Genomic DNA, 25,000 nt, shown 5'->3' with positions numbered 1-25,000 from the left:
CACCTGTTTTTTTTTTTGTTTTTTTTATCAGATTACATTTATCTGTCTTTTGATTTTTTAATGAAAATCGTGTGTGCAATTTGAGAGAAATTTGGTTGCTATTTCTATAAAGTCAAGCTACCACAAAGAGGCCCTCCTGTTGGCTTGGGAGAATTGGCTATTAATTTTTAATGAGTCAACTATATTGTGGATGTATATATATATATATGGAAGGGGCCATATTTCTGCTGAATGGGACAAAGATTGTTAACCAAAGTTCAACACCCTTCTATCTTCCCTTCCCTGCCGCTGTTTTTTTATAAACACAATTAGATTAGGCTGATGTTGCAATTTGAATTCTTTATTTTTTTATACCATAGTAGAGTTCTTTGAACAGAATAAACCATACAATGAAAGTTAAACTGCTTCATTAAGTGAAAAAATCTAAACTGAAAAGCTGAAAATTAACAAAAAAATAAAAAAAGTAAAAACAAAGCATAAACCCTGCAGAAGTTGAAAGAATAGAAAAAAAAAAAAAATTAACTCGTTTCAGATGATGGAACAGAATGAAAACTGGTGTCAGAACTGACCTGTCTGACAGTGACAATAAATGAAACGATTCTACGCAGAAATAATGGATTAGCAATTATTTGATATATGATTGATTAGCTGATTGATAATATCGATTGGTGATGGTATTATGGGACAACAAGATGGTGATGACAGCGATGATGATGATGGTGTTGGTTGTTGTGGTGGTGGTGGTGAGGAGGAGAAGATGATGGTGGTGAAGAAATAGAAGAATTTGATGAAAAAGTAGTAGTAGTAGTAGTAGTAGTAGTAGTAGAAGCAGAAGCAGTAGTAGTAGTAGTAGTAGTAGTAGTAGTAGTAGTAGTTGTAGTAGTAGTAGAAGCAGTAGTAGTAGTAGTAGAAGCAGTAGTAGTAGTAGTAGTAGTAGTAGTAGTAGTAGTAGTAGTAGTAGTAGTAGTAGAAGAACTGAAGAAGAGAAAGAAGATGTGATTATGTTGCTGAAGACTGTGGTTGGAGAGGGGGTTGGTTTGAAGGAGATTTAGCTGCTATTTTTAGCAAACAGAAAAATTATTCAGTTATTCTTTCAGTGAATTCTATCAAATAAATTAAGCAAATTATTTCTTAAAAGAGAAAAAAAAAATCAAAAAAAGGGAAGTGGGGAAGGAAAAAGGAACCCCCTTCCCTAATCCATGTTTTCCACATGAAACCCCCATTTTCAGATCCAATATTCGAATGAAAAATCATTGATTTGATATTTTCGTATTCTTTCTACTTCACAAGATCAGATGTCTAAAATTATATTTATAAAAAATGTACTTTAAGCAGTAAGGCAGTATTTAAATTGATTTCTTTTTTGTCTGCAGTCTTCTTCTCTGCTCTATTATTAAGATCGCAGCCAAGATTATGCTAGAATACTAATGTGTGATACTGGTGCACTGCTGTCGAGGTACCATATTTTACATGACCCAGTACCATATATATTGTTAGTACCATATAATTTTAGTTTCAGATTTTGATACATCAGTAGTTTCAGAAGCTGGAGTTAAGTCAATTATATCGACCCCAGTGTGCAACTGGTACTTATTTTGTCAACCCAAGACAGATGAAAAGCAGAGTTGACCTCGGTGGAATTTGAACTCAGAACATAAAGTCATATGAAATGCTGCAAAGCATTTTGCCTGGCGTGCTAACAATTATATGGTACCATATAGGAGGAGGAAGCACTCCGTCGGTTACGACGACGAGGGTTCCGATTGATCCGATCAACGGAACAGCCTGCTCGTGAAATTAACATGTAAGTGGCTGAGCACTCCACAGACATGTGTACCCCTTAACGTAGTTCTCGGGGATATTCAGCATGACACAGAGAGTGACAAGGCCGGCCCTTTGAAATACAGGTACCATATAATTCTGGCAATGAAGAACAGATGGTCTTCAGTCAACGGTTATTTGACCACAGGTGAATCCTAATTAAACAGAACTGTGATCAAAAGCATTCCAAATTTGATCATCCCATCCTGCTTCTTTTTTCTTCTTCTGGCATAGTGTATCTAGCGTTACATTATTCAGTATTGTTAAAAATGGGAGCAGGTGTGGCCATTAGACTAAGAAGTCTGCTTCTGAACTATATGATTGCGGGTTCATTCCCACTGTATGGCACTTTGGGTTAGTGTCTTCTACCATATCTCTGGACCCACAAAAACCTTGTGAGTGGATTTGCTGGGTAGAAACTGAATGAAGCTCACGTATTTAGGAGGGGTTGTAATTTACTTATGGAATTTATTTATCGATACAGTTGTACATTGGGTAAAAGTGTTTGAAAGTTGTGGTTTCTTTGGTTTGTTCATTCCTGAACAACACTTATTTTAGTGCTGTTGACACCTCCAGATTGAATGGTACTGTTCAGGTGTCGAAACCATAATGATATCCGTGAGGCAGCTGATGATGGGGGGTGTTGGATTGTTGGTATGGCTGTGGAATAGTATTATAACACATCCTCTTGATATATATATATATATATGTATGTCTGTATATATATTTATATGTATGTATGTATATATATATATATATATATATATATATATATAATATATATATATATATATATATATTATATATATATATATATATATATTATATATATATATATATATATATATTATATGTATGTATGTATATATATATATATAAATATATATATACATTTATATATGTATGTATATATATATATATGTATGTATATATACATCTATATATGTCTGTATAGGTATATAAATATAAATGTAGATATATATACATGTATGTATATATGTGTGTTTGAGTCTTTATATATGTGTGGTGGTGTATACTTGTATGTTCTTTGTCTAGTCATTGTGTGATAGTTGTAAATGAGTGTCACTGTCATACAAGCAGTGTCATTCACTTTCAATATTCTGCAAAATCATGTCTGGCCACAGGGGAAATATTACCTTCTTTGAAGACAGGTGAGGGTTGGGCAACAGGAATGTCATAGAAAATAGGAGATTTGTTCCTATCACAACCTGTCAAGCCAGTTGAATATAGCTCTAAGCAGAACTCAGATTTTGAGAAAGCTGACTATAGATTCAGGCCAATTACAGTTCCAAGACTACAAAGGTCAAGGAAAACTTGGGGAATCAAATGTCCTCACAAAGAATGCTGTATTCAAGGAATTATAGCTTTAAATATTTTTTACTTTACTAAAATCTATCAAATCCATACAAACGTGGGGGGGGGGGGGGAGACAGACATAAAAACAAACAAAATTCATACCAAAAACAGAATGAAGTATTGCTTTTGTCTTTGGAATTGTCTTTTATTGTTTTATTTGTTTCAGTCATTAAACCATGGCCATGCTGGGGCATCACCTCAAAGAACTTTATAGTCAAATGTATTGACCCCCCTTTTTTTTTAAGCCTGTTATTTATTCTGTCCCTTGGTGGACAAAATGCTATTTGTTCATCTTTATGTTGTGAGTTCAAATTCCACAGAGGTCGACTTTGCCTTTCGTCCTTTTAGGGTCAATAGAATAAGTGAAACACTAGGGTCAATGGAATCTACTATCTCCACCCCCACCCTCTCCCAAACTGGCTGGCCTTGTTTCGAAACGAAACCAATATTCATTAAACTATTTATTTGTCATAACGAAGCTGAAGAAACTAATTAACTAAGATCTTGTAGAATATGTTCTTCCAAGAGGGAAATAATGAGTTTCTCTTTTAGTGGTTCCAAAATTCCAGTCAGCAAAAGACAGAGTGGAATTGTGGTTGCTACTTTATTCATATTCTTTCCCGAGTAGGCACAGGTGTGGTTGTGTGGTAAGAAGCTTGCTTTCTAACCACATTGCTTTGGGTTCAGTCCCACTGTGTGGCACCTGGGGTGAGTGTCTTCTACTGTAGCCCTGGTCAAACAAAGCCTTCTAAGTGGATTTCATAGATGGAAACCAAAAGAAGCCTGTCATATGAATATATGTGTGTGTCTTTACATTTGTGTTTGTCCTCCAACATCACTTGACACCTGGTATTGGTGCATTTCTATCCCCATAACTTAACAGTTTAGCAAAAGAGACTGATGGATTGAGTACCGGCCTTTAAAAAATAAGTACTGAGGTTGATTCATTCAACTAAAATTCTTCAAAGCCCCAGTATGGCCACAATCTAATAACTGAAAGGATTAAAAGATAGTATGTCCTTAGTGTGTGTTTGTGAATTAGTATATAGTTAGAACATGACTGTAAATATAGTTCTGAGTTAGTATTTAGTCAGTATACAAGGTGCAATGGGTAAATTGTTGCCATTTTATATTTTTAATTTTGTGCATGCACATTGTTTTTGATTTTGTCAACTACACAGTATTGTAGGGTCAGTTGGGTACCGTCTGTGAGAAAAACAGCACCATGACGCAATTCACTCTGCCAGAAATTTGGAAACGACATGTTGTACTGCTTGGCATTCACCCTGGAAGCTCCAATATGCACATTTCAGAGTGTTTGGGTGTCAATCTGGGGACATGTACCAAGAGTGATAAAAATCACACATCCAGTCAACATCATGGTGTTTGGAGTGATCACTACTGATGGTGACATTATGGCTCCGTTCATCTTCCCACATGGCCTCATGCTCAACACGAAAGCCTACATCAAGCACCTGGAGGAGGTAGTACTGCTCTGGGTCAAGAGGGTGGCTGCTGGAAGACCCTATGTCTGGCAACAAGACTCTGTGCCATGCCACAAATAGGAGAGCCCAGTTATGGCTGTCAGATAATTTCTGCGACCACATCACCCCCTAATATCTGGCCACCTAACTCCCCAGACTGCAACCACCTTGATAATTATTAGTGGGGCACAGCTGAGCAAGAGACCAACAAAATTCCTTGTAACACCAAAGATGAACTGAAGGTGAGGATTATGGCAGCATTCAACAACTTAAACAAGGAGACCATCCAGAAGAGTTGCAGGAGATTCTGAAGTCGTCTGGAGGCTGTGGTTGAAACCAATGGCGATTTTATTGAATAAATTTACTCTTTAGCATTTCAAGATATTTTTATGTAATTTTGGTAAATATATCTTTTAAAATGTCAGTGTTATTTTCATTTTTGCGTAATTTAGACGACAGTTTATTCACCGCACCCTGTATATTTTTAAATGTAGCATATTTTTAGGATATGTCTTTAGGTCTGTAAGTAAACATATATACCTACGTGTGTGTGAGTGTGTGTGCATATATATATATATACATATATATATATATCTTTCCTTCTCCTTGTTTCCGACGAAGAGCTCTGCTCGAAACGTTAAACCCTCCTTCCCTTCTTTCCTGAGCGTCAAATAATACTTTAATTGTTCCACGTCCTTGCGTCGCTGTGTTTTTTTCTGTGTTTTCTTGTTTGGATTAACTTTATATATATATATATATAGTTATTATATAGTTAGTATCTGCTTATGAAAAAGCTAGATAGATAGATAGACAGATAGGTAGGTAGATAGATAGACAGATAGATAGAGCAATGGGAAGATTGATAGATAGATAGATAGATAGATAGATAGATAGATAGATAGATAGATAGATAGATTGATAAACAGACAGACAGACAGGTAGATAGATAGATAGGTGGGTAGATAGCTAGATAGACAGATAGGTAGATAGATACAGAGAAATATAAATAGCTAGGAAAGCAGGAAGAATGGTAGGTGGCTTGATGGATAGATGAATGGATGGTGAGAAAGAGAGACAGACATTTATGTATGTACAGATGCATGATAGATCAATGGATAATGGTAGTAATGTTGCTGAAGATAAATAAACACACTTTGATTGGCAGAAGTTTAGAAAATTGGTGAGAAAAAATACACGCAGAGAAAACAAGAGAGAAGAATCAGGGCAGCAAGCCAGTAAAAGTGATACAAACTTTGTAAAGATTAAATAGAAAAAAGATATTTATATACTGGCGCTTAGCAAGTATATAAGTAAAAAAGATGCACTGCATAAAGTGATTGGCAAAAAGGTGTAAATAGGTAAAAATAATGCATAGCAGCATTGTAGCAAGAGCAAGAGAGAATAAAATATTGAAAAATCTGTTTCCAATCAGAAAATTCAGGCAAGACAGAAGAAGAAGATTGTGGTCAATGGAGGTGCATAACAAAAAAAAGAAGCAAAATGGTGATTTTTCACTTTTTTTCTTTTTGTATTTTTCTTCTTTTTTTTTTTTTTACAAGAGCTGCTTTTTATTGATCTTTCGCAGCATCAATCAAGGGAAGATGAACTTTTAACACTTAACCCTTATGATATCAACCCACACAAGTCTGACCCCGGTTTTATGATACAAACTCCTTGTTTGACCCTTGAACATTTAAACAAGCCATATCCAGTCCAAATAATCTATCTTTTTTTTATGTTTAAACTAGCCATATCCACCTTCTCACACCTACCCTACAATGTCATTTCTAAAATGTAACAATCACATCATTGAAATCTCAAAGCTACAAGATAATGCAAGATTAATTCAAAACAATGAATAAATAAGCATTACATTTGACAGAGGAATCTGGTTGCTAAAGGGTTAAAATCTCAAAGCCTTCTGTTGAAATTTCCTGACAATTTGTGTTCCAAACATAATAATAATGGTAAAGTTATTTTAGCTTATTCTTCACTATTTTCAGAATTAATTGAAACAAAGAAAGCTTATTTCAACAGAAATATGGTAACAAAAGGATTAATATTTCTTATTTATAAGAAATATTGAATTTCTAAATCTCTCGTAGAGACATGTACGGTGGTGGGGCGATAGAATGGTTGTATACTGTCAATCTAACAAGAACGTGACAGTAGGGGGTACACCACCGCTGTATAGCCCTAGGAAGCATCGAACGCCTCCTGATGGCTTTGACACATTTTTCCCTGTGTCCTTATGTACATATATGTCAAAGCCATCAGGAGGCGTTCGATGCTTCCTAGGGCTATACAGCGGTGGTGTACCCCCTACTGTCACGTTCTTGTTAGATTGACAGTATACAACCATTCTATTTCTTATTTATTCTTTATTAATTAAAAGACAGCAATAAAATTGTCATCACATAATACAGGAATGGAATTATTTGTTTGTTTTTAAACCTTTTGATGCCTAATTTATCCAAGAACAGCTCTGGTCCTATGATACAAACTTCTGGTTTTAAGGAATCTCAATTAAAACCTTCCATCAAAATTTCATATTAAATAATTTTCCAAATGCCAGCTTAAATAATGATAATGACAAAATTATTTCAGTAAATCCTTCGTTATTTTCAAAATTAATTAAAAGAAAGGAAGTATATTTCACCAGAAATATTGGAACAAAACAGATCCAGCTGACAGGAAGTTAAGATTAGCGATCTTATGATGTGTTTGAATTTGATTCCTGAGCTTTGCCTCTTTCTTAGAGACTCCGACAAGAAATAAGACCCTGGTTGTGTCTTACAGTTTAATTAATTAGAGAATCTCATTTGTTGTAAGATTCTGAGATTCCTTTTCAGTAACTACCTTTGCTATTCTACAGAATCTCTCCAGTTTATGCCTGTGAGTATATCGTGAACCACTCAGAATTTCATGTACCCTTCTTCTGCAAATCTGTGATGTTGTACCTCTCCAAGAAAAAAATAACTTGACATGAATATTTTCAATTTCTTGTTGTGGGCCAGTAGCACATAAAAAGCACCAACCGATTGTGGCCATTGCCAGCCTCCTCTGGCCCCTGTGCCGGTAGCACGTAAAAGCACCCACTACACTCTTGGAGTGGTTGGCGTTAGGAAGGGCATCCAGCTGTAGAAACACTGCCAGATTAGACTGGAGCCTGGTGCAGCCTTCTGTCTTCCCAGACCCTGGTCGAACCGTCCAACCCATGCTAGGATGGAAAACGGACGTTAAACGATGATAATGATGCTGTTACCTTTTAAATTCTAACCAGGGACAAAGTCATTGCAAAACCTATGTTTGGTCAACTGGAAACTCATACAAAAGCAGCTGATTAGAAAATTCTTTGTTCCGTTCATTACACAAAATGATTTGGGTGATTTTTCTTTGTTAATCATATATTTAACCGTTCTAGTGGTTCGGGTATTTGGTTTGTGATTTTAGTCATGAAGTCAATTCCTGATGGTGTATTATGTCCTTGAGCAAGACACTTTATTTCTCATTAGTCCAGTGCAATCAGTTGGCAAAAATGAACTGTACCCACATTTGAAAGGGCCAGCCTTGTCACATTCTGTGCCATGCTGAATCTTCTTGAATATAGAGGAACCTTAGAAATGGAATTACCAAAAAAAAAAAAACCTTGACAACAATTTTTCAAGTATCACATTTTCATAAGTAACCGCTTAACCATTTTGATGCCAACCCACCTGAGACCATCCCCTCCTTCTTCAATTCAAACTTCTACTTTTTAATTTAGTTTAAATTAAAATCTTGCATCAAAATTCCATGTGAATTTGTGTTTCAAACACCAGCTTAATAATAACAAAGTTATTTTACTAAATTCTTTGTTGTTTTCCAAATGAACTGAAACAAAGGAAGTGTATTTCAACAGAAGGGTCAACTATTTTTATACTAATCTGCCTGAAATTGCCTAAATCTATAATAAAAATTCCTTGTTTTAGAATCATCTAAATTAAGGCCTTCCATCAAAATCTCATATTAATTTGTGTTCCAGATGTCAGCTTAATAACGAGAGTTTTTTCCCTAAATTCTTGATTAATCTTCCAGATGACTTCAAACAAAGGCAGTGTTTTTTTACAGAAATATGGTAACAAAAGGGTTAAAGTGATCTAATTTAAAACCTTCCATCAAAATTTCGTATTAGTTTCTGTCCTTAATGACAAGTTAATAATGACAAACTTATTAATTTTCCAAATGACTTGAAACAAAAGCAGCATATTTCAACGGTAACAAAAGAGTTAAAGTGATCTAAAGTAAAACCTTCAAAGTTCCATGTTAATTTATGTACCAGATGGCAGCTTAATAAGGACAAAGTTATTTCACTAAATTTTTTATTAGTTTTCCAAATGAATTTAAGCAAAAACAGTATATTCCGACAGAAATATGGTAACAAAGATTTATTTTACACTTTTAGTTTTATGATATATCTTAAGATCATCACTTTAACAAGAGATTTATTAATTAGTTAGATGTTCGAATCATCATCATCATCATCATCGTTTAGCGTCTGCTTTCCATGCTGGCATGGGTTGGACAAATATTTCACATATATCTAACGATCTTTAACATTGGGTATGTTGTTGTTTTTTTTAATTAAACTTTTACATTCTGCCATTATATTTCTGTAATAAAGAAAATTTTCTGTTCATTAATTTAATTTGATTTAAATGTTGCTACATAATGCTTATCATCTCTTGATAAACTTATGTTTTGAGGAACCCAATGATAGAAGTAGATCAATAGCAAAGTTTTAATTCTTGTAATGACATTATATTGGTGTTTATCTCATTAGTATAACTGTTTAATTAAAATTAATCTAGAACCTTATGAATGCTGAATCATCATCATCATCATCATTATTGTCATTTGCTATCATTGTCATCCTCCTCCTACTCATAATCATCATCATCATCATCATCATCGTTGTTGTTACACTCAGCAGCACCATCATCATTATCATCGTCATGACCATAATCATTCTTCCCCCTTCTATTCATCATCTGTATCATCAACATCATTGTCATCATTGCCCTTATTGTCAGTGTCAGTGTCATCGTCATCATCATCATCATTGTCTTCTGCCACATACTCCCATATTGGTATGGGTCGGACTTGTCAGTTCCAGTGCAGTATTTCATCTAACACCCAACAACGATATGTGATCAAAGACATTCCAGTCATGACCAGCCAGTCATTTTTCCATGTCTATCCCAGCTTACATATTCCAGTGTGTGTTTTTCTAATTTAAGAGGGACGTTTGGCTGCTACAACCAGCAAAGCTGAGTGCCATGAACTCCTCAGTGCCACTTCCAGCCCAGATGCATTGTGGTATACTTTGGTTAAAGGTTGGCCGCCATTCTCCAATAAACACAATGTTTCCAATTCTGGAAATAAATATTTTTGCTGAATAAAATTATTTGATTGTCAACAACTGTTTCTGACCCTAACATTGTATAATTACATAGAACATTGCTCGTTAGTGCAGTAATGAGCACATTATTCTAATCAGTTGTTTGTATTTATTCTGAGAATTCCTGTAGTCTCTCCATTAACAGGGAACATGGAGGAAAGGGGTTTCATCATTGTTATTATCACTGTTGTTGTGGTTGTGGTTATTTATCATTATTATTATTATTATTATTATTATCATTATTATTTATTATTATTATTATTATTATTATTATCATCATCATCATTATCATTATTATTAATTATTATTATTATTGTTATTATTATTATTATTGTTGTTGTTGTTGTTATTATTATTATTATTGTTATTATTACATACATTCACATTGCTTTTATCAGTTCACACAGTTGTTGTTGCTGTTATATATTATCATTATTGTTATCATCGTTATTATTATTATTTTATTATTATTATTATTATTACTGGTCGATAAATTAAGTACCAGTGAAACATTGGGGTCGATGTAATTGACTTAATCCCCTCCCCCAAGCTGCCCTTGTGGCAAAAATTTGAAATCATTAGCATTACTACTACTACTACTATTATTATCATTATTATTAATTAATTTAGCGTTGTTGTTATCAGTTCACAGTTGTTGTGATTAACTTATCACTTGAGGTAAAAGTTCACAAATGTAACATCTACATTGTAATGTGATGCTTTGCTTGTGTATGTGTGTATACACACACACACACACACACACACATACATATTTATATATGTGCCATCATCATCATCATCATCATAAGAAACAGCAGCAGCAGGTTAAATGTCTCCTCTTTGTCTTTTATTGTTCTTTTGCCCAATGTCTGTCCTGATAAGTTAGCGATATCACCTAAACAACTTTTTAAAAAAATAAATATTTTTAACAAGTGAGAAACACAGAATTTCACCTGAAACTCACAGACATATTTCTTAGCCAAAAATTACTTGACTAATTTTCCCCTTAACATAAACTACACATTTGTTAACCCATTTGATACCAACCCAGCTGCAACTGTCCTTGGTCATACAATACAGATTCATTGTTTTAAAGTGACCAAGACTTAATACATCCCTCTATATTTAACCCTTTCGTTACCAACCTGGCTGAAACCAGCTCTGGCTTTGTAGTACAAAAAAATGTCATTTTTCATATGTTCCAAATTAAAATCTTCTACCAAACCATAATCACGAGCAGAAGTAGTGGGGGAGCATCATAGCCATGTGTTGAGAGGGATTCTTTGGGGTTTGAATAATTCACCTCTGGAAACATGGGTGGTTCTTTCAACATCCTTAAACAACCCTTATTCAGGGACCGTTTGAGCGGGATGGGCTACTCAACCTTAATGATAACTAAGTTATTTTACTAAATTCTTTGTTATATTTAAAATAATTGAAAGAAACACAGAGCATCTCAAAATAAATACAGTAACGAATTGGTTAATCTTAGTTTATGTTTCAAACACCAAATAATGACAATGTTATTTTACTTAAGCTTTATTATTTCCTGAATTAATTAAAACAAACGCAGTGTGTTTCAAGAGAAATATGGTAACAACTTCACAGGAATCGAATATTTCAGAGAATTATTAAGAATTTCATGTATATTTCTATTCATGTATTGCAGTTTTACTCTTTGTTATGTAATTGTATTCTTTATTATTAAATCTGGATTGAGTATTACGCAGCATATTTAGATTAGAAAACATAACCTGGGAGATGGTTTGTAAAATACTTAGCTAACCCATCTTACATACATTTCATTAATATTCTATGATTATTGCCTACATAATGTAAATTGCATAATCAACACTTACTGCCAAACCATCAGAGATTTGTAACTATTAAACGTCTTTATTGAACTGAAATAATTTTTTTGTTGTTTAGACTTTATTTTCTGAACAAATTCTAAACTAAACTCTGCATCAATGATTATTCTCCAAAATATTTATAGAAAAATGTTGCTTAAAAAATAGAATCCAAGAAATATATAACAGAGATTGTTTCATATTCTATGTCTCTTAAGCATTCTAAGGAAGAATTGTTCAAATTTCATCCGATATCTAATATCTTACATGGTTTTAAAAACTCAATTGTCAGGTGGAAAATTATTTTGTAACAGAGAAACATATTTTATGGTAGAAAAAGACAGTTTTTGTTTTCTATTTACTTGGTGTAAAAATGTAAGTTAGGGATAAACAATCCCTAAATGGATAAATCATTACTTACAGTATGGTAAATAAGGTGCAAGATTGATACAAATATTGGAAAAATGAACCTAACCCTTTTGATACCAGCCTTCCTGAAATTGTTCCTTGATTCTATGCAAGAAAATTTCAGCTTTAAAATTATCTAAATTAAACTCGTCCATCCAAGTTTCAAACTGATTTGTTCCAAATACCAGTTTAATAAAGACAAAGTTATTTTACTAAATTCTTTGCTATTTTTCATATGAATTGAAACAAACTGAGCGTATCTTAACAGAAATATGATAGCAAAAGGACAAAACAAACACAGAGCTAGAGAGCTGGTTCCACATTTAATCCTTTTAATACCATCTTGCCTGAGACCATTCCTGGTTCTATGATACAAACTTCCTGTTTTAAAATTATCCAAATTAAAAACCTTCCATCGAAATTTCATATCAATTTAAGTTCCAAAAACCAGAATGACAAAATTATTTGAGTAAATTCTTTGTTATTTTCAAAATGATTTGAAACAAATGCAGCACATTTGAGGAGAAATATGGTACCTAAAGTATTAAAGTGATCTAAAAGCCTTCCATCAAAATATCAATTTATGTTCCAATTCTTCATTATTTTCCAAATGAACCGAAATAATTACAATGTATTTCAACAGAAAAAGGGTTAAGGAGTAATTCTTTGCATAAAATACAACACCCTTTAGTATGTTTAAGGTAAAATTTAGAAAACGGTATTCTAGCATTTGACTGTATTAAAGTTATTCTTCATTTAGGGTTCATTGTTGGGTAATTTATTATAAAAAGACTTCTGAACATCAGTGAGAATCTTACTTGTTTATCAAACTGACTTTTAAACACCAGACTAATAAAATATCTAGCAGCCTGAACTTATATACTTTCAATTTAGATCTGCATGTTCAAGCGATATATTTTACCAGTTCAAACTGTGACATTTATTATTTCAGCCTACATATATATTTCTCTGTCATTTGTAACTTTATACACTCCTTATCATTTTCTCTTGTATCGTACGTACGTACTATATATTTTATGTGTTTTGTAGAATGGAGCATTTTTTATGATTACCGACGGATTACTTCAATCCATATATTGTGACTTAAATTTATATAACATATAATGTTACCAGTGGTTTCACATTGAATGTTGTCTTGTGGCAATATTCAACATGAAACCAGTGGTAACATTCTGATTGGTTATATGCCATAACCAGTAATTTGTTTAACAATATAAAAATATGAGTGTTCTATTACTTATGTAGAGAGTGTTTTTGTTTCTGGCTTATGGCCAACAGGAGTTAAAACAGCTCAACTTGATACATTCAACATCCCATCATCCCAAACTATGATATTTAACAATTCAAATAATTTTCCTTTAATTTCTTTTTGTTTTTGTTTAATTTGCTTTAGTGATTTGGAAGAGGTCTTGTTAGTTTTTTTTTTTTTTCGCAGGGGGGGAGGATGACTAACACTGGAATAGCCATTGGTCATGAGGAGGGAGGAGGATGGGATAGATGAGGTGATGGGCATTGTTAAAAGGCAAAGAGTGAAAGAGGGTGGAAGTGGCGCATGTTGTGGTGAGAGAGAGAGGGGGGAGACGGGGGAGAGAGAGATAAAGAAGGTGAGGAAGAAGAAGAAAACATGCCGGAAGCTTTTGTGTGAATGGGTGAGAAATTGGAAAGCAAAACTTGAAAACAAGCAAAGCCAAAATTTGGTAAAAATCAGTCAAACCCACACACACACACATGCACGCACACACACACACGCACGCACGCACACACACACACACACAAGCCACCATACATACTGATATACATACATATAGTCATATATACATACACACAACATCCCCCTACCAAATACGTATAGTTTTGTTTGTTCCTTCTTTGAGCCATGCCTGGCTCAAAGGGGCCAGTTTCCCGGTTTCTTGGCTTATAGGTTCCCCACCTGGACGAGACGCCAGTCCGTCGCAGGTGAGCTGCAAGATGCAGGAGGAAAGAGTGAGAGAAAGTTGTGGCGAAAGAGTCAGCAGAAGTTTTGCCATTATCTTCTGCCGGAGCCGCGTGGAGCTTAGGTGTTTCGCTCATAAACACACACACACTTCATCCGGTCTGAGATTTGAACCTGCGATCCCTCGACCACGAGTGTGCTGCTCTAATCACTAGGTCATGTGCCTCCACAAATATGTATAGTGACATCTATATTTCTGCTTGTCAGGTGTAAGTTGCAAATGAACCACCTTTACATTATATATATATATATGTGTGTGTGTGTGTGTGTGTGTGTGTGTGTGTGTGTGTGTGTGTGACTGCGTGTGTATCGGTGGCGATTTTCTTTCTCTGTCTTCCCTTCCTTGGATCTTTCCTTTTTCTTTTTCTGATGAAGAGCTCCACTCGAAATATTAAATCCTCCTTTCTTTCTTTTCCAATAACACTATACTTGATCCACGTCCTTGCGTTGTTGTGTTTTCTCTTTGTCTTTTCATGTTTGGATTAACTATACTCTTTACTCTTTACTCTTTTACTTGTTTCAGTCATTTGACTGTGGCCATGGTGGAGCACCACCTTTTAGTTGAGCAAATCAACCCCAGGACTTATTCTTTGTAAGCCTGGTACTTATTCTATCAGTCTCTTTTGCCGAACCACTAGGTTACGGGGACGTAAACACACCAGTATCGGTTGTCAAGCGATGTCAGACACACACACATACACACACACACATACATATATATATATATATATATATATATATATATATATATATATATACACACACACATATACATATATATACAACAGGCTTCTTTCAGTTTCTGTCTACCAAATCCACTCACAAGGCTTTGGTCGGCCCGAGACTATAGTAGAAAACACTTGCCCAAGGTGCCACGCAGTGGGACTGAACCTGGAACCATGTCGTTCGTAAGCAAGCTACTTACCACACAGCTGCTCCTAATCCTCTGTTAAAAAAGATTATCAAAGAAGCCATCCTTGTTCTTATTGTTGTTACTGTTTCAACCTAGTTCAGTCTAATCTATGGTCCAGTGTGTCAATCTATTTTTAAAACAATAAGATGTGATTTGAGGTAGACTTGGCTGCTATTTCTCGGAAATAAAGGGCAATGTAGGGGCTAGCGTCATAGACTAGGTCCATTATTTCAATACTGTAGCTAAAGGTACAGTACAAGTACAAACTGAAGGTAAGGGCAAGTGAGCTGGCAGAACCTTTAGCACCCCAGACAAAATGCTTCAAGACATTTCATCTGTCTGTATATTCTGTGATCAAAATCTGCTGATGTCAACTTTGCCTTTCATCCTTTCCTGGTTGGTAGAACAAGTACCAGTTGAGTACTGGGGTTGATGTAATGGACTTAGCGATATTTTGTCTGTCGTTACGTTCTGTGTTCAAATTCTGTCGAGGTCGACTTTGCTTTTCATCCTTTCGGAGTCGATAAATTAAGTACCAGTTATGCGCTGGGGTCGATGTAATCGACTTAATCTCTTTGTCTGTCCTTGTTTGTCCCCTCTATGTTTAGCCCCTTGTGGACAATAAAGAAGTAAGTAATGGACTTATTCCCTTCCCTGAGATTGCTGGCCTTGTGTCAAAATGTGAAACCATTATTATATCATCCTTATTATTATTATTATTATTATTATTATTATTATTATTATTATTATTATTATTAGGTAGTGAGCTGGCTGAATTGTTAGCACACTGGATGAAATGCTTAGTGGTATTTTGGCCGTCGCTATGTTCTGAGTTCAAATTCCACCAAGATCAATTTTATCTTTCATCCTTTCAAGAGTTGACAAATTAGGTACTAGTTATGCACTGGAGTCAATGTAATTGACTAGTCCCCTCCCCTCAAATTTCAGGCCTTGTGCTTATCATGGAAAGGATTATTATTGTTATTGTTATTCTTATTATTATTATCAAGGTGGAAAAACTGCAGAATCCTTAGCATCTTGGACACAGCGCTTGGTGGCATTTCCTTTGTCTTTATGCTCTCAGTTCAATTTCCACTGAGGTTGACTTTGTCTTTCATGTCTTCAAGGTTGATAAAATAAATACCAATTGAATAATGGAGCCAATATAATCGACTGTCCCCCTCCTCCAAAGACACTTGTCCAAGGGGCCATGCAGTGGGACTGAACCCAGAACCATGTAATTGGGAAGCAAGCTTCTTACCACACAGCCATGCCTAGACATACATACATAGATATATGTGTGTGTATGAGCATATCACTATGCTGTATTGATCAGACTATAAGGTGCTGTTATACCCTGCTGGTCACAATGCGCTTCCTCACATTCTTGTTGCTTTTGGTTGATGCCATCCTGCTGGCCAGCAGGTGGGCAGGCCAACATTCCCTCTCATCAGAATATGAGCCCATTGCAGGGGGTTGCCCATTTACAGCTCAGTGCACTGGGGCAACGTGAAATGAAGCGTTTTGCTCAAGATCATAAGGCACTGCCCAGTTTGGGAATCAAAACCACAACTTTGTGATGGTGAGTGCAATACCCTAACCATTTGGCCATGCACCAATAAGTATATATGTGTACTGATATATATATATGTGTGTGACATGTGACTAACCTGGCTATCAGATGTTACACATCGCTGGTCACAATGCAGTTTTGCATTGTTTTAACCTTCAAATGACACCACCCTGCTGGCTAGAGAAGTTGGCTAACAATCCTTCTTGAAATGAAGTTTTTTGCTCAAGAACACAACTTGCTGCCTAGTCAGGGAATTGAGCCCATGATCTAGCGATTGTGAGCTCAACAGCCTAACCATCAGGCAAGGCACCTTCACTATATAAATATATGTGTGTGTGTGTGTGTGTGCATCTTTTTTATGCTGGCTTCGGTTAGACAGTTTGATAGGGGCTGACCTGCTGAAGAAGTTCCTGGACCCAATTTGTCTGTTTTGACATTATTTCAACCCTTCCTAACACTAACCACTTTACAGGGTATTCGGTGCTCATGTAGAACCAAAAGAGGCACATTTCCATGGCACCAACACGGTTTCTTTTACATGGCACCAACACCCATAAGCCAACAATACATATGTGTGTGTATGTGCATGTGTTGTTGGGTGTATTTCCTGCAGTGAAAGGCTTCATCACATCCAATTACGCTGGAACATGTCAAATGTGACTTTACACAAATACATCATGATGATGATGATGATGATGATGCATCTCTATTTATGTTCACAGTGTCTTGGAGGTTATAGCAAGCGTATATATACTTGTATCTATTCACAAGTATTTATATCTATATACCACATGCATATTCATACACTTGCGTATATCCACAAACTTATATGTTTATCCTTGGTGATTGGTGACCCCCTTCGGTCAGACACTGACCATGGGTCTGCACCTAGAGAGTTACCCTCTGAGGCACAAGTCTGGGCAAGGTTGTTTTTTATTTTTTTAATTTTTTTTTTTATGGAAGACCAGCAGTCGGCCATGCATACCAGCCTCCCCTCTCCACACCACCAGTGTTATCCAAGGGAAAGGCAAGGGCCGATACAGCTTGGCACCTGTGACATCGCAACTCATTTCTGCAGCTGAGTGAACTGGAGCAACGTGAAATAAAGTGTCTTGCTCAAGAATACAACACGCAGCCCGGTCCGGGATTCGAGCTCACAACCTCACGATCGTAAGCTCGACGCTCTAACCACTGAGCCACGCGCCTTCACATGTTTATCCACACGTGTATATTTGTAATTATTTTTCTCAATACCCTTAGCTCTGAAATCCTCCGGTGCCATCTCCAAATGCCCCAATTATTTGCTTTCTTCTTGGCTCCTCTCAAACCAATTTCCATAGCTATAATGTCATTCCAGAACGCATGTCATCTTCCTTCGTCTTCTGCTTGCTTTTTTATTTTTTTCCTCCCTCTAGCGGCCATTCCATCACAGTGGTAGCACATCTGTCCTGCCATAACCAAAACACATGCTCAGCAAACCTTATCCATTGCTTGGCCACCACAGCCTGTAAATTTATCCTGCCAGCTTTTCTCATCACTTCTTTGTTTCTCTTGCTGTCCTGGTGAAAGACGACCAGGATTGAACTTAGAGTGTCAGTGGAACACATCCAACAATTGCGAGAACTTTGCTATCTTCTTCGTGGTTTCACAAGCAGAAATACACACACACACACACACACACACACACATATATAATCATCGTCATCATTTAATGTCTGTCTCCCAGGCTGGCATGGCTTGGACAGTTTGACAGCAGCTGTACCACGTTCCATTGTCTGTTTTGGCATGGTTTCTACAGCTGGATGTCCTTCCTAATGCCAACCACTTTACAGAGTGTACTGGGTGCTTTTTGCTGTGATACCGTCACTGACAAGATCAACAGCTGCCTTATATACGTATATATGTGTGTGATCTTTCACCCATATACATACATGCACACGTGACCGCGTGTGTACCGTTGGCGATTTTTTTTCCCTCTGTCTTCCCTTCTCTGGATCTTTCCTTTTCCTATGTTTCTGACGAAGAGCTCCGCTCGAAACGTTTAACCCTCCTTCTTCCCTTCCTTCCTGAGCGTCCAATAATACTATGTTTGTTCCACGTCCTCGCGTTGTTGTGTTCTCTTTGTGTTCTCATGTTTGGATTAACTTTATATGTATATATTGTATGCATTGCAATTGTTTGTTTCAAGTCAGCTGTGATTAGGCAGCAAATGTCAACTGATCTCAGATTTCTCATGGCATTGCATGTTTTAGACGACATCATTCAATGTATTCCTTCTTTTACAAGACAATAGGTTGTACTCTGAAGATCTTGCTGCTATTTCTAGCATGTCAAATGAGGACATGGATTCTCAGTTAATGGCTCAGATAATACAATATATTTTATTTCCCACAATAAAATAAGGTTGTAATCCTATAGGCTTGATTAACAGATATTATATACATACACATACATACATACTGATACGTACATACCTACATACATACATATACATGTAATATATATTCATGTAAAATATATATATACATACCTACATACATACATACATACATACATACCTACATACATACATTTACATGTAATATATATTCATGTAAAATATATATATACATACATACCTACCTACATACATACATACATACATATACATACATACATATACATGTAATATATATTCATGTAAAATATATATACATACATACATAGATATACATATATACACATATGTAATACATATACACATATACAGCCATACACACACACACGCTCACACATACACAAACACACGTTCATACATACATGCTTACATATATATATATATACATACATATATATACATACTCAATTATATACAGTCACATACTAACGCATACTTAAATATATACGTACAGATGTAGATATGTAACTGTATATCAAATATACACACACACATATATACATAAACATATGCTCACGTACATATGTATACCTGTATGTATGTGTGTGTGCATATATGTATATATATATATATGTAAGTATATGTGTATGTATGTATGGATAATAGATTTATATGTGGTGTTGAAAAAATAGAGAGAAAATAGGAAAAAAACGATAAGCAGACCGCTAAAGGGCAAAGGAAGGTACCTACGTTTTTCTAATTCATGTAATGCTTCGTCCATAATTTTGTCAATACCATTTTGTTTAGTTGGTTTCGTAGAAGTCTCCACACCGGACGCTCCATTGTCATCAGCCACTGTGGTCACCTCATCTGCACTATCTTTAGCTGCTGCATCACGCCTCAATCGCAGAAGCGTATCTGAGAGATAAGCGGGCATCGTGCTGCTTTAATAAAAGTCCTGCAAGTAAATAAAGAGAGAAAAATGAGCATGAGAAAGAGAGATATAGATAGATAGATAGATAGAGAGTGAGAGAGAGAGAGAGAGAGAGATAGATAGATAGATAGATAGATAGATAGATAGATAGATAGATAGATAGATAGATAGATAGGTAGGTAGGTAGGTAGGTAGGTAGGTAGGTAGATAGATAGATAGGTAGGTAGGTAGGTAGGTAGATAGATAGATAGATAGATAGGTAGGTAGGTAGATAGATAGATAGATAGATAGATAGATAGATAGATAGATAGATAGACAGATAGATGGGTGGATGGATAGATAGATAGATAGATGGGTGGATGGATGGATGGATAGATAGATAGGTAGATAGATAAACAGATAGATAGATTGATAGATAGATAGGTAGATAGATAGATAGATTGATAGATAGATAGGTAGATAGATAGATAGATTGATAGATAGATAGGTAGGTAGATAGATAGATAGATGGGTGGATGGATGGATGGATAGATAGATAGATAGATAGATGGGTGGATGGATAGATAGATAGGTAGATAGAGAGAGAGAGAGAGAGAGGTGGGGAAGATGGTTTGTGAGTTTGAGACAAAATTTTAGAATATTCTTTTATTCCTTTACTTTTTTCAGTCATTTGACTGTGGCCATGCTGGACGACCACCTTAAAGGGTTTTGGTCAAACAAATCGACCCCAGGACATTTTTTTTTAATCATAGTACTGATTCTATCAGTTGCTTTTGCTGAACTGCTAGGTTACAGGAATGTAAACACACCAACACCGGTTGTCAAGCAGTGATGGGGAAGGGGGCAGACAAACACAGAGAATAAAATTACACACACATAGATATATATACTATGGGCTTCTTCCAGTTTCCATCTACCAAATCCACTCACAAGGCTTTGGTTGGCCCGAGGCTATAGTTGAAGACATTTGCCCAAGGTGCCACGCAGTGGAACTGAACCAAAAACCATATGGTTGGGAAGCAAGTTTATTACCACACAGCCATGACACACGTGTGTCACAAATGTGTGACACAGAATTTATTATTATTACATAGAATATATTGTCATCAGAGTTTCCATAGAGATTGTTGATTTGCTGTAATATGGGACAGACAGACAGAGATATATATTTTTTTATGACTTATTTGTAACCCATTATGTGTCAAACAGATGACTGTAACATATTTTTTACCATTGACATTTGTAACACAGCTTTTACTACTCACACTTGTAACATAGCTCTTACCATTGACATTTGTGACACAAATTTTACCATTGATATTTGTAACACAACTTTGCCATTCCTAATCATAACCCTCCTCACACCCTGAAAACTGTAACATAGCTTTTTCCATTGACATTTGTTAAACAGCATCTGTCACTGACATTTGTAACAAAGCTTTTGTAACATAGTTGTTACCATCAACAGTTGTAACACTACTTTTGCCATTGGTATTTGTAACAGTTTTTACTATTGTCATTTGTAACACAACTTCCACCTAGAGACATTTATAATACAGCTTCTACCATTGACATTTGTAACACAACTTCTGCCAGTGATAGTTGTAACACAGCTTTTTACATTGACAGTTGTAACAAATTTTAACTATGATATTTATTAAACAGCTTTCAACAGTCATAATTGTGACATAGCTTTCACCCTGACAAGTGTAACAGACTCTACCAGTAACATAGATTTTCCAGCAACATTTGTAACACAGCTTCTATCTGTGGCAACTGTTACATAGCTATTATCATTGACAGTTGTAACACAGATTTTACCATTCCTGATTGTCCCACAATTTCTACCTATGACCCCTGTAACACACATTTTGCCGCTCATAATTGTGATACAGCTTTCACGCTGTCATTTGTAACACAGCTTTATCATTGATATTTGTAACACAGGTCTTACCAATGATGGCTGTAACACAGCTTTTATCACTGACATTTATAACAGAGCTGTTGTAATGTAACTCTTAGCAGTCACTATAGTAACAGGGTCACCATAGTAACATTGCTGAGGAAAAGAAAAGTAGCTCAGGGATGTGAAATCATTTAATCCTAAGATTATCTAAACAGAGATTATAAATCCAAGAAAATCCCTCTTTCTTATTTAATTAAACTGGATGTACTCAATAAAGTATACACACACCTTGTTTTGCATTTATGTGCTTATATATATATATATATATATATATATATAAATAAGGATAAGATCAATATTTAAATACCGATCTTATCAGGTGGCCAGAATGGGAATGGGAACCTTCAAAGGTAATAATTATTTAAAATTGCATACATGTGCATATATATGTATGTATATGTTCATATATGTAAGTATATCGTATGTTGTATATATATATATATATTTGTATTTATGTGCTTTCTGAGTATATTCCACTGATGAAGGCAGAGCATTTCTTATGCAGAGCCAGAAATCCGGGATCTGGAATTATCCAGTAATTTTTTTGCTAGTTTATTTTGTCTCTTTGTCTTCTCTCCTGGTGCTGTATGAACAGTTAATGTGGTTTTAGAATCAAGATTTGACTGCTATCTCCAGCATGGTGATATCTCTTAGATACCCTGAATTATAATTATATATATATATATATATATATATATAGAGAGAGAGAGAGAGAGAGAGAGAGAGAGATACATAGATAGATAGATATTATTTAAGTCAAGGACTTAGAAATTTTGAGATATGCAAAATAGGTTTTCCCTGTATTTGTGTATGTATATAGATATATGTGTATACATATATGCACAGGAGTGGCCGTGTGGTAAGTAGCTTGCTTACCAATCACATGGTTCTGGGTTCAGTCCCACTGCGTGGCACTTTGGGCAAGTGTCTTCTACTATAGCCTCATGCCAACCAAAGCCTTGTGGGTGGATTTGGTTGATGGAAACTGAAAGAAGCTCATCATATCTATATGTGTGTTTGACCCTCCACCATTGCTTGACAACTGATGCTTGTGTGTTTGCATCCCCATAACTTAGCAGTTCGGCAAAAGAGACCAATAGATAAGTACTAGGCTTACAAAGAATAAGTCCTGGATCGACTTGTTTGACTAAAAGCAGTGCTCCAGCATGGCCACAGTCAGATGACTGAAACAAATAAAAGAAGAAAAAATATATAAGGAAAGTATTCCAGTGTAATCTTTCTTAGTATCTCTATTGTGAAGACCAGTTGTTCTTCTTCAGCAGCCACAGAACCATCAGATTTGCCCTATTTAGTCACACCGGCACTAAAGTGGTTGCTTTGTACCTCTGCAATACCAAAGAGTTCCTTCTACTCTGCGTTGACTCCATTCTTTCAAGGCAAGCATGACTGAGCGGCTTGATAGAGGGGAGAGTATGAAGATGTGAGTGATGGATTGAAAGTACTGTTCTTGCTGAGGGCCTGACAACCTCTTTGATGTTGGTGCCATGATCGAATACCCACCGGCTTGCTCTGTGAAGTGGTTGGTGTAACAAATGTGTATGAAGAGCATCCAGCTTCAGGAAATTTACCAGAATGACAGTGCCAAAGCAAATGAATGTTCCTTAAACTACCAGAGAGAATGTATTGGGGTTTTAGGCGTGATGGTTTGTGTTTTGTGCACCACACTTAACCCCCACTGCACTGATTAATCCTTTAGCATTCAGATTATCCTGTCAAATGTGGTGTTGCTGCTGATGATGGTGGTGATTGTGGTGGTGGTGGTGGTGGTTGTGGGGTAGTGATGAGGATGATGATGAGACAGAAGCTACTGGTAGGGTGGGAGGTGATGAAGATACGTTTTGCAAAATTTTTTCTCCCCTTTTATATTTTCTTTTTAAAGCAAAATGTTTTCGTAAGAGTCAAGCCTTAATTGAAAATAATTGTAAATATTAATACATAATTAAGATCATTTATAGGTAATATTTTTAGATTAAAAACCAAAAACAAATGAAGGGATAAATTAATTATTATAACGAACAGTGAATTAAAATTCAGATGTCTTTTGTTTCACTTTGTTCTGTTCTTTTTCTTCTTTCCTTTCTTTCTCTTATAAAGGAATAATTACCATATTCCAAACAAAAAATGGTTCAGAATCCTTTAAGAATTTTGCTATTGAATAATCGTCTGGAATCACAGACTTTGGATAAATATTGAAGAATCTCTCCCTCCCTCCATCCCTCCTTCGCTCTCTCTCTCTCTCTCTCCCTTCTCTCCCGCTTTCTCTCTCCATGGAAACCATTTTCAAATAGTTCTTTCTGATTTCAATTACACATAATTACTTCATCATCATCACCATCATCCTCGCTGTCTTCATCATCATCAATATCAATATCATCATCATCAACATTATTATCATCGATATCATCATCATTACCATCATCATTAATTAATTATAAGATATTATAATAGTATTACTTACAAAATTGGCAGAGTTATATTAAAACCAGAGTTTAAAACCATTGTTTTTCTATGAATAGCTCTGTTGTTTACTGGGTTTTTTTTTCTCTTTTGTTTTTTAATGATACAGGAAGTGTGTGGTGGTGGGGGGAGGGGAGTGAAATTGCTTGATTGTTCGAAGATAAAATGTGGAATCGAGGCTATTTGATCAATTACATATGACGAAGATACAATTTTTATCAACAGCAACAGCAGCAACAACAACAACAACAACCATAGTATCCGTAGCAGTGGAAACAACAATAGTAATATCAACAACAGCAACAACAACAGTTTGCTACAATCTTAGTCTTTTTGTAATCAATAACCTAATTAAGAACAGACAA

The 25,000-nt window shown here is 35.6% G+C and overlaps 1 protein-coding gene across 8 annotated transcripts in view; it reads right to left on the bottom strand.

Moving 5' to 3' along the window:
• LOC115223188 (synaptotagmin-1) overlaps nt 1-25,000 on the bottom strand; it is a 143,257-nt gene that overhangs the window by 63,889 nt on the left and 54,368 nt on the right. For 5 of the 8 annotated variants that reach the window (XM_036512288.1, XM_029793633.1, XM_036512289.1 and 2 more), the window contains exon 2: nt 20,008-20,215. In XM_036512288.1, coding sequence (XP_036368181.1) covers nt 20,008-20,194 — 187 coding nt within the window. In that variant the 5' untranslated portion in view covers nt 20,195-20,215. Of the gene's footprint in view, nt 1-20,007; nt 20,216-25,000 lie in introns of those variants that run through there. The other 3 variants (XM_029793634.2, XM_029793635.1, XM_029793636.1) reach the window with 2 other exon arrangements.

Source organism: Octopus sinensis, linkage group LG22 (assembly GCF_006345805.1).
Source record: "Octopus sinensis linkage group LG22, ASM634580v1, whole genome shotgun sequence".
NCBI lineage: Eukaryota > Metazoa > Mollusca > Cephalopoda > Octopoda > Octopodidae > Octopus > Octopus sinensis.
The sequence above is the reverse complement of the archived record's forward strand: the minus strand, read 5'-3'. Positions and strand labels throughout refer to the sequence as shown.